This window comes from Desmodus rotundus, chromosome 6 (genome assembly GCF_022682495.2).
Source record: "Desmodus rotundus isolate HL8 chromosome 6, HLdesRot8A.1, whole genome shotgun sequence".
In the NCBI taxonomy this organism is placed as follows: Eukaryota; Metazoa; Chordata; class Mammalia; order Chiroptera; family Phyllostomidae; genus Desmodus; species Desmodus rotundus.
The window spans coordinates 30,337,943-30,350,098 of NC_071392.1; the positions used below are offsets into that span (position 1 = coordinate 30,337,943).

The 12,156-nt window shown below is 35.5% G+C and overlaps 1 protein-coding gene across 1 annotated transcript in view; it reads right to left on the reverse strand.

Moving 5' to 3' along the window:
- VPS50 (VPS50 subunit of EARP/GARPII complex) overlaps nt 1-12,156 on the reverse strand; it is a 110,783-nt gene that overhangs the window by 18,545 nt on the left and 80,082 nt on the right. The window contains exons 21-22 of the mRNA XM_024577154.4: nt 9,105-9,226; nt 1,193-1,273 (exon numbers count right to left, since the gene is read on the reverse strand). Coding sequence (XP_024432922.2) covers nt 1,193-1,273; nt 9,105-9,226 — 203 coding nt within the window. The remainder of the gene's footprint in view (nt 1-1,192; nt 1,274-9,104; nt 9,227-12,156) is intronic.

The window sequence follows — 12,156 nt, forward strand, 5'->3', positions numbered from 1 at the left end:
CACACACTTTCATATGTATATATTTCCAAATATGTGCAAGGCAAAAAGATGTCCAAATGGTAAGGGAGATGGTGAGCTGGATACAGGTTATTTTCTGCACTCACCTGGGATATGGGCACGTACCTCTCACTTTATTCACCTCTGCTCAAAGATCACCATCCTATCACTCAGCTTCATTTTCTTCTTAGCACATAAGTATCTGACACTACATTATATATTTGTTTATCTGTCTCTCTGCCCCAATAAAATACCAGTTCCAAGAAGACAGGAACTACCTCTTCTGTGCACTGATGAATTCCCAGCACTACAAAAATGCCTGGCATATAACGATTACTTCAGTAAGTATTTCTTAAAAGCCTGAATGATTACATTGCTTTATAAAAACATCATAACAGAAGAATGCATATAATATTATACTTATAAGAAAAGAGGAAAATGCTTGTTTAGGTAAGTAAAGGAACAAAGGAAAATTTGGGGAATCCTGGGGTTAATGTAGATGCACAGAAACGTACTGAACAACAAAAATCTCTGGCTACAGTAACCAACCACAAGGAAAAAAATGTTCTTAAATGCTTATGTCAGCCGAAACACTACAGAGCATCAGCCCTATTTTACAACCTTAACCTGTCTTCTTAAAACATGCATGTCATCATGTGACATGGTCAAAAATCCAGACTTCCCACAACACAGCCAACTAAACTCAGACTGGAATTTCGAAGCCATTTATAAAAAGGTGCTCAGCACTCTGCAGCACAGCTCCGCAGCACATACAAGTGCCCATCACAGAGACCTGCCAAACTCGGCCAGGCCTGCTCCCACCTCAAGGCCTTTGCTCAGCCTCTGAACCTCAATCTGGATGCCCTTTCTTCTTTTTCCCACGAAGCCCATGCCTGTTCATCAAAGTCTAGCACAAGTCTCACTTGCTTCTTCGGTCATTCTCTGACATGAAATTTGCACATGCACCTTTCCTCTCTTGAACTTGTACTGGATACACTGCCAGTATCACATTCTTCCATGTTTTCTCTCCATTCAGACTGTAAGAAACCCCCACTTCACCTCCCCTGAGCACCTGGTGTGACACTAGGACTCCGGCACTCAGTACACATGTACACATACACTTATACATAGTTGCTTAGATGGCTAATTTCTATTGTACATAAACCCAAAGAATTGATTCCAGTTGGTTACTTACCATGTCAATAAGGCTCTCTTGTATTCTGTTTAGAGTTGTTCTTAGTCTACTACTACTAAGGCCTAGTCCTGTTGATTCCAACTGAAAAACAAAACAAAAGACATGCTATTACTGTGGCGATAACCCTGTGAATGTTGTAACTTCTAACTAACCAAAATGAACAATCTGATGAGTTCTCACTCAGACACTTAGTGTTTAGAGGGTTTCCAAACTTCATTTAAAAATTCCAAAACATCAAGCAAAGAACTCAAACCTTAGTCCTCAAGGGAACAAGAGAATTATTTACACATGTTCATTTACAGGTCACATTAACACCTATTAATCTAATGAAATATCAGGAGAGAGTTCACCAGAATTTCTTTCCTACAAGTTATTATTTTTAGTTAAAAAAAACTTCAGATTTTAGATACTTAAAGATAGTATACTTTTTATGTAGAAGCATAATAATGTAGTATTGCTAATGTAACAAAAATTAGAGACAGCCTAAATCTTCTTTCAAAAATAATAAAGTTTTTTGTTAGTAAACATTCCACAGTATAGAATTCTCTTCACTATAACTAAGCCAAAGCATTTATAAAAATCTTCACTCAAGAAGGTACATGAGAAGTAAGACTTGACTGCTAAGACATGAAAAGTTGGCTCCTTGGATGATGATTCAATTGATGAGTAAAAGTTTAGTTTAAAGGTAATCATAGATACCTAGAGACACCTGGAAAAAATATTCTGTATAAGCCAATAAACTTAAAACTTTATTAATAATGAACTATAAAATATACAATCTGAGTCATAGAAATTACATGTGCATATATATACACAAAAGCATACACACACATTATTGTTCCTCATTGCTTCCTGTCTAATACAAGAATAAGAAATTATTTACACAATACGTGTTAGAAAGCCTCAAGCCAAAATAGTTGTGTGATGGCATGGTGTAGTTAACACATGAACTACTTTTATATAGTAACTTTATATTTTACTTTACTAGGTTTTTTAACTTCAACTCATTTCTTTTTATTAGGTATTACAGATAGTTAAATTCAGCCATTTTAAGTGTACAGTTTGATCAATTTTGGTTACTGTATACAGCCTGGTAACCAGCAACCACCATCAAGATAGAAGAGTGCAGTGCCCTCACTTTAAAAAATGTCCTCATGCCTTTTGCACTTCAGCACCTCCACCCTTTATTTAACCCCTTTTCTGCTTTCTGTCCTTGTGTTTTGCCTTTTCTAAAATTCCATATAAATGGCCCTGGCTAGTGTGGCTCAGTGGACTGAGTGCCGGCCTGCAAACCAAAAGGTCTCCAGTTCGATTCTCAGTCAGGGCACATGCCTGGATTGTGGGCCAGGTCCCCAGTAGGGGGTGCACAGGAGGCAATCACACACTTATGTTTTGCTCCCTTTCTTTCTCCTTCCCCCTCTCTAAAAATAAATAAAATCTTTAAAATAAAATAAAATACCCTATAAATGGAATCATATAGCATGTAGTATTTGTGTTCAACTTCCTTCTTGTGTTTAGCATGCTTTTGAGATTCATCCATGTTGTATTCCATGCTCTTTTATTTCTTAATAATTAGCATTCTATAATATGGATATAGCACAGTCTGTTTACTTATTCGCCAGTCAATGAATATTCAGTTTCAGTTCAGGCTATTTGAATAATACCACTATGAATATTTATGCATCGTCTTTGTGTGGACATACACTTTGTGTGGTAAACATGTAGAAATGCAATTTCCAGTTCATATATTTTTAACTTTATAAGGTACTGCCATACTGTTTTCCAAAGTGGCTGTACCATTTTGCATTTTCACACGCAATGTATACAAATTCTAGATGCTCCATTTCATGAACTGAGTGTTTGCTGTTCCCCTCCACCCTCAATTCCTATGGTGAAGACCTAAACCCCAATGCAATGCTACTTGGACATGGAGCCTCCGGGAGATAATTAGGGTTAGATGAGGTCATGAGGGTGTGGGGTTCCCACACTGGGATTAGTACCCTCAGGAGAAGAGAGACGAAAAGGTTTGCTCTCCTTCCACAGGAGAACAGAGGAAAGGCCACATGAAGACACAGCTAGAAAACAGATGATTTTCTATTTATCCTATTAGTTACTGTATGGTGTTAAAATCTCTAGCTATCATTCAATTGTTTTCATTTTCTCTTGAATACTGTCAATTATTGCTCCACCTATTTAGAATCTGTTACTAGGCACATAGACATTTATTATCATTATGTGTTTCAGTGGAATTGACTCTTAGGTCATGAATCCATCTATCTGTGAAAATACATTTTGTTCAAATTGACTTTATCTGATGTTAACACAGCCTCCTTACGACCACTGTTTGCATGGCATATCTTTACAATGCACTGGCTTTCGACTGAGGTGTGTTTTTTGTTATTAAGTATGGGCTTTGTTTTTACTCCATGGGGACAATCTCTGCCTTTTGAGTGTTTAGTCCATTAACACTCAGTGGGATTACTGGTTGGGTTTACATCTACGATTATATGCTACCTCTTTTTAGTTCCTTGGCTCCTCCTTTCCTGCCTTTTATAATTGTACAAGTTTTTTTAAATTACATTTTAACTTTCTTGTTGGCAAAAAGTTAAAAGTTCTTTGTATTATTTTTCACTGTTGTCCTACGGATTACAGTATCGTCTCACAGGCTAGTTACTGTTCACATGTACTGCTTTACATAATACACGTAAATCTTGCCACCTTACAAGTCCATATCCCCCCACATACCTTGTTACAGTCGATGCACGGAATACTTACACATTTATTATGAACTCCAGAAAACAATGTTAGAATTTCCAGTTAAACAACTATATGGTTTATAAAGAAACTAGGTGGAAAATTTTTTAAAATAGTATTTTGGATCTCTCCAGGTAGTCTCCATTATCAACGCTCTTCATGCTTTTCTGAGGACCCGTGTTCTCAAACAGCATCTTTTTCCTTTGGCCTGAAAAACTTCCTTCCTCATTTCTTGTATTACCTGTCTGTTGGTGACAAATTCTTATTTTTTCTTTTTATCCAAAAATGTCTTAATTTCACCTTCATTCTTAAATCGTGTTTTTGTTGGATACAAAATTCTGGGTAGACATTTTTCCTTTTCTTTCAGTACCTTACAGGTGTTGTTTAATGCTCCTCTGACCTCCACAGTTTTTCATGAGAAGTCAGCTGTTAAATCCTGGTCCCTTTTACATACAGTCATTCCTCAGTGCCAACCAGAGATTGGGTCCAGGACCCCCTCTGATACCAAAGTCTGTGGATGCCAAGCCCCTTACATAAAATAGTGTAGTACTTGCAAATACCCTATGCACATCCTCCTGTACTGTTTAAATCAACTCTAGATCACTTACAAAACCTCCATCAATGTAAGTGTTATGTAAATAGCTGTTATACTGTATTGTTAAGGAAATAAGAAAAAAGTCTGTACGTATTCAGTACAGACACAACCATCATAGGCCTAACCATATACTACATAGCAGCAACAACATATTTTTCTTCCAGAATACTTTCAATCCACAGTTGTTTGGATGTACGGATGCAGAACCTGCAGAGATGGAGGGCTGTAGTAAGTCTATTGTAGTTTTCAAGGCAGTTCCACTAGGTGGCGCCCCACTGCACTCCTCTGTGCTTATTCTGCTTATTGTTCCTTTAGTATTTTGTATCAGCCTGTTCTGGCCAAGGCTTTTCAAATATTTTTTTCCACCTCATTCTTTCTCCTGTCTCCATCTGGTATTCCAATTATGTGTATGTTTAACCATTGGATATAACTTAGCATGTTCCTAAGGCTTTGATCATTTTTGTTTTACAGTCTTTTTTCCTCTATATTCATTTTGAATAACTTCTATTAGTTTAGCTTCAAGTTCATAATTCTTTTCTATTATGTCCATTTGGCTGTCAAGTACTTTCAGTATTTTTTTTTTTAATTGTGAAGTTGTACTTTTAAGTTCTAGGATTTTACTTTTTTTAAATTACTGTTTCTATTAGAACTTCTCATTTCTCTACTGGGATATCCATGCATTTAAAACATGTTTGTTTTGCTTTACTGACTATAGATTAAATTCCTTTTCCCTAGTTCCAACGTCTTCAAGTCAGACTAGATTAATTTTCTTTTTACTTAAGGATGTAGTCCACTTTTTTGGTTCTATGTATTGTATGTTGGGTAAAGTTGGACGGACTCATCAATCTGATTCTGGAGATTCTGGATTCTGTTCTTTTTCTCCAATGAGTACTCTCTCCTTTGTTTTCAGTATGTGATTTTTGTGGCTGTGCTTGAAATACAAACTATCTCTTGTGCAGCAACTTCAGTCTCTGTTCATGTATTTTTTTCTTCACTTGGCCACAGTCAGTCTGCTCCATAGAAACATGGTTCACGGGTTAGTCAGAGACAGAGGTACACAGAATTTGGGATCCTCTCTCTGGCTGTTTATGTTCTGAACTTTCCCTTACTCAGGTTTTACTTTTCTGGCTCCCCAATCCATCAAGACTGCAGGTTTTATTGTGCCTGCCTCCACTTGAGTGCCATGTGGACATCACCTAGTTCTGGAGCAAAGGCCATGAAGATGCAATTTATTTTTATAGCTTCCCTTTCCCCACCCTGCATGCCAGCATCAAGTCCCTGTCAGAGTCTTAAGCTCCTGTTCCTCTCCTACAACTTCAGGTAGTTGCCCTTTGTATACCATCCAGGTTTTATCACTGTTTTCTGCAGGAAGAATCATCAAGAAAGGTCTTAATACATCCTACCCATGAATCTAACAATAACCAGAGGGGAGTATAAGTTAATTCATTCTTAAAAGCTGAGATAATGACTCACAGACTTTCTACAAAGAAAGAGATTCATTAATGACCTGTAACTTTAAATAAGGCTCACAAACTGTTGTCAAGTAAGAACCATAAGATTTACTTGGATAAGAAACAATTAGGATATCAACCCACATGCCCTAAGAATCTACTATGTGCTTACTACTGTGTTAACGTAAGCTACAGAATGGTCTTCACAAGAGAATGTGAACAGGAAGAACCAAAGAAAATGTAATTCAAGAAGTGAACAATGGAAGGCTGGGGCAAGGAGAGAGAAAGCAATCCTATAAGTAACTATTATAGAATCACATGGATTAGATAACATAATTGAGCATGATGTGGTCAGTTACACCCAGTTCGGTGTATAGCAGGAGCTTCAGGAGGAACTGCTATGAAGGGAAGGAATCCCTTATCAATGCATACATGCTGGTCTCCCACCAAATGACTTTCGAGAACTCCTGAGAAATAGATGTTTATTCTTTCACAAGCAGCACCTCATCTAAATTCACTCATACACTTTCTTCTGTGAAAGAAGCAGGAGCAAGCTGCTGTTCTTGTCATTCTGCTAATTACCTGACTCCCCTCTAACCCCACTCACCTAAGACTCAACAGCTAACAAGCAACTTGGAGTAATTATTTATTTATTTGAATAAGGAAACTTTAAGAATTTTTAATGGGCATGTAAAGTTGACTTGCTTAGGAAAGCAAAAGCTACCTCTTCAATATTATATTGCTGCATATTCTTATTTTTGCCATTTATTTAGATTGTCATTCCAAAATTTATTTAAAATAGCTAATTAAGAATATAACCATGCCACACATTAAAAAAAAAACTTTAAATGTATATAAAAATTAAGCAAAGCAAAATATGGGTAGAAAGTAAGGTGAAATTTTTATACAAAATTATAAAGAGAAATTCCTTTTTATAGAGATATGAAGTCTTTGTTTTGCTTTAAATAGTGTTTCCTTCAGTTTTTAAAAATCAAAAATAGTAAGGTCTGGATTACAGATTGTTCTAATTAAAGACATATTTTCAATATTCAATACATTGACTATATTCAATATTCAATGCATGGTAACTAAAAGCTAGTATTACTAAGCATAATCTAATAATAGAAAAAGTTTTTAAAAGTACAAGAGGCAGAGTAAATGTTATATTTACTCATATGTACTCACTCATATGCCCACTTTGTATTAGTTCATATAATACAAACTGTCTCTAATATGATATATGGGTAGCAACCCAGGTTAAGAATAGAACATTCTATCTCACAGCTAATTGTCTGAAAACACAGAATTCATATAATACAAACTATTTCTAATATCACATATGGGTAAACATGTAGGTGAAAGATAGTAGCTTTAGAACTTATAGCTAATTGTTTGACTGTAATGAAATAGCTTTTATTGAGTCTTACAGGATTGAAAATGCTTTTAGTAAAACCGTATCAGATTAATGTGTTCTTTAAAACAACAGATTTTAAATAAAATATGCAGCATATTCTATAATCAGCACCTAACTATCTACACTTGCTAAGTTTCTCAGGTTCTAGTGAAGCCCGCTGTAAAGAAATCTGTGCTAGAATATAATCAGCTGGAAAGTCATGTCTAAAAGCAATTAGTTCCCCAAAGTTTCCAAAGGACTCTATTTTAACACAGCTGATCGATGACATGGTCCAGAACTTTTCTAGCCAATATGATAATCACTAGCCACGTGTGGCTATTTACATATAAACATGAATTAGACAAAATTAAATACAATTTAAAATTTCAGTTCCTCAGTCACACTAGTCAAATTTCAAGTCTCAATAGCCACATGTGACTAGTGTGTACCATGTTTGGCAGTGCAAATGAAGAGCATTCCATTACTGCCAAATTTCTCTTGGCCAGCACTAGGCTAAAGGCACAGCCCAGGAGACAGAAGACTCATCAAAAGACTGAAAGATTCTGACAATTGGCTAAAACTCTAGAATGCCCTTAATCTTTAACATTTATACCTTGAGTTTCCAAATTCATCTTGAAGAATTAGTATACAGGGTCCAGCAGTGTCTTGAGTGTGGTTGCTAGGGTTATAATATGGGTGTAATAATTTATAGTTTTAATTTGAACACTTTACCTACAATGTCATATGGTATACTTGAGTGTGATATTGTTATGTTACAGAATGACATGCTTATAATTCTGTAATAAAAAAAGGGGAGTTATTTGTACTGGACCCTATATATTTTATAGTAAAAAATTCTGCATCAACACTTTGTCTCTGATTATATTAGAATTCTTTCTAAGGAAACTTTTGGGGAATTAAGAACACAGGAAATTTGGGTCCCATATTAAGAGAGAATGTCTTTTATATACTTGTAATCACAGCAAAAATATGAACATTTACATGATGAATGCAGTGATCCATTAAAATTTGCATTTTAAAAGGTACAAAATATAGTATATGAAAAGTATTATGATATATTTATAGAACCAAGCAGTATGCTTTTGCACAGAAAACTATCAACTATCTAGGTGAACCACATAATAACCCTCAAATATCAGGTCAGTTACCTGCCAAATATTGGCTTGTTCTCCTTAGGAGCAGAAAAAAGATAAACTCAATATGAGCTTTGGAAATAGAAAAAAGAACAGAAATATTAATTCTGTGGCAGGCAGATGGTTCAGCTCAAAGATTTTCAATTATTTTAATAAATATTTGCCATTATCTTCCGAATGTAGTAATATCTGCTAAGGTTGTTAGCCAATATTTAAAATGTCTCATTTACTATGTAGTAATTATACACTGGGCCTGATTTAAACAAGGCAACCTGCACGTCTCTCATTGCCAAAAATGTCAAGGTTAGAAACAGATGCTGTATTTTTTCTGCCAAAACTTTGAATAACATACAGTATGTTTATCATATCAAAGCTTAAAATTAACATATAAATAAAGCAATTAGGCAGACAGAAAGCTGGTATCGATAATTTTGTTGGATTTTTGATGGAAAATTTTCAAAATAATGTTATTTGTATATTTTATACAGAGGGAATGAACTGAATTTTACATTAAAAAAAAAGATTTTAAAAGAAACACTTTCTTTCCCCTCAAAAGATGACTTACTGAATCATTCCGACCAAAAAAGGTATATATTGCATATAAGTAATAATCAAATAGCTGAGACATGAAATGGATGACATCAAAGGCAATTGGCTTCAGAATGTTCATCATCTGCATATATTTACCTAAAAAGAAAAAATTAAGTAGAACAAAATTAAAATCTATTGGTCTATAATTATAAAGCGACAATAAAATACTTTATCAAAATATTTTTTAAATGAAATCCTACATTCATCAGTCATACTAGCCACATTTCAAATGCTCAACAGTCATTTGTGGCTAGGGGCTGCTGTCCTGGACAGCAACATACAGAACAGTGAGGTCATCTTGGAAAGTACTACTGGACAGCACTGATGTGAACAGGACCTACAAAGATTTTTTACATCATTAGTTTTATTGTTCGTCAAATATTCATGGAAATCCTACACTGTTCTCCAAATGACACTGTATAAGCACACGACACAACTCCTCATTTCTTAGAGATTCCACTTACAATAATTTATTCAAAATGTTTATGCATAGCAAAAAGATGATGATGTACTTGAGAAAAAGTAGGGTATTTTTCATAAGCATATACACACACAGGGAAAGTAAAGAGGCAAGAAGAGAAAGGACACCTGGAAGACACTTCCCATACCCTTAAACCCCAGTCTTGTGGAATCTTATGCTGAGACCAAGAACACTGCTTTATCAACACAGAGCTCAAAAGCTCAATACTTTCAAAATGCCAAGAACATATACTCCACATTCCTTCCTTTGGGAGAGGCCATATTCCATTTTCTTTCCTCTAAACATGATACAGTTACACACAAAAAAATTAAAAACCAAAATTTATGCATTTATAAACAATGTATTTGAAGACTGCATGGGAGATAGGCTAAATCAAATAACAAACAGTAAGTCCCTAATTTTGTGTGTGTTTTTATTGAAAATAATAGAAATATGCTCTTCGACAGAAGATGTTAAAACAGGCCATTTGCTTAATTTCCAAATGAGCAAATAATTCAGGTACTGGCTCTACCTCATGTAACTGCTATATATTTTAATTGGCGCTACTGAAGACACCATGACTCAAGAGAAAACACATTAATGGCAATAGAAAAAAAGACAAACTTACTCCAATGGAAATGTCTACTATCAAAACCATGTCTGTATTACCTAAGAACTGAGTACACATCTGTCTTAATTTACATGAGATATTAAATAATAGTCAGATGGTTAGGAAGAGAAAGACAAAACCACACAAACATCAAAAAGTAATAAACATTCAACTCTGATTTTAATCTTCCTCCTATTTATAAGTCTTTTGTTTCAGATCATCTTCTGTAATTATTTCATACCTCACTCTTCTTTTTAATCACAATTGAAAAATATTTGAAAAAATATGTTCCTAGAACATTCTAGGTTACTGTATAGATATTTCACCAACAAATATACAATTTATTAAACCGCAACTGTTTACACATAAAAAAATGAGCCATTGTATAGAAAAAAATGAAAAAGTATTGTTACATTATTTAACCCATAAAAGAAAAGAGAGAGATGAATAGGTAGAATAAGGAAGAATGCAAATATCTGGATGAGACAGACCCAAAATTCAGAGCTCCTCTCTAGTCCTAAAAATAAGATTAAGCATTGTTCACATAATTAATCTTAAGGAAGGACATAAAAATAATTATTAAGAGGTAAAACTTATTTTAAATGTGTATTCAGAAGAAAAAAATAACTAGATGTTCCCCACTACACTGAAAAAAAAATTTAAACAATTACATTTATTCATTCAATCAATTCATGCAATAAACACTTTTGAAGGCTTACTCGTACTTGGCCTTGTGTTAAAACTCAAGGAATTACAGAGTCTCTGCTCTCACACCTTCAATGATCACACATGGAAGGCAGCCATCAGTAAGCAGGTTGCCAGTGTATTAAAATGTATAAGATAGACAACTCTGTCTTTTCCAGTTCAAGAGAGCTGAGTAGCCTTTGAAGGCCTGAGGAAGCTTATGTGCCTCCTCAGATTACTGAATTAAAGAAAAATTTTACAATGAATTAAGCCTATATCTATGAAGAGAAGAGAGTGAAGAGGTAACGGTGAGTAGCTATAACCACCAGGAAATGAGAAATCTTGAAAAATGTATAGACTAGGAGCTGGCCAACCTTTCCTTTAAAGACCAAAGAGTAGAATGTTTAGGCTTTGCATGCCACACAATCTGTTTCAACAACTCAACTCTGCCTTTGTAATACAAAAGCCGCCACAGGTGAACTGCAGTAACGAGCTGGACGTATTCCAATAACACTTTATTGACAAAAACAGGCAGCCAGACAATCTGGCCTGCCAGCTCTAGTTTCGCAACCACTATACTAGATGACAGACAGTAAGTGAGGGCTGGCTGATGGAAAATAAAGCATGAGAGGACCACAACCAAGGTGGAAGATATTAGATAGGATGGTGACTGCTTAGGATCAGCAGGTACAGCAAGAGAACAGGAACAAGAAATGGGGCTGAACAATGATAGGTTAACTGAAGGTTAATCTATCCACTTATAGGGCAAACTGTACCAGTCTGCATGTCCCCCTCTACCACCATCCTCGTCAGCACTTAGCAGAGGCGTCCAACCTGCGGCCCACATGCTGCATGCAGCCCAGGATGGCTATGAATGCGGCCCAACATCATAAAACATGATGAGATGTTTTTTGTGATTATGTGTCGCACTGTGTTTAACATGTGGCCCAAGACAACTCTTCCTCTTCCAGTGGGGTCCAGAGACACCAAAAGGTCGGACACCCCTGCAAGAGTACAGGCTGCCAGAATTTTTGTGCAACATAAAGGAAATTTAGAAGTCTGAGGATTCCTTTCTAAAAGAATTAAGCAAACTAAACCAAAACAAAAGTGAGCTAACTTTAAATAATAAATCAGAAAAGCTAAGGTTTCTAGTTTGAATGTGGGCACCACATGTTAAAATCTACCTCATTGTGGGAATTTGGAGATCTGTCCCCATAAAGTAAATGCTGCCAGTAAATCCACCCAGCTCTGCCCTACTCTACATGAAGTTCC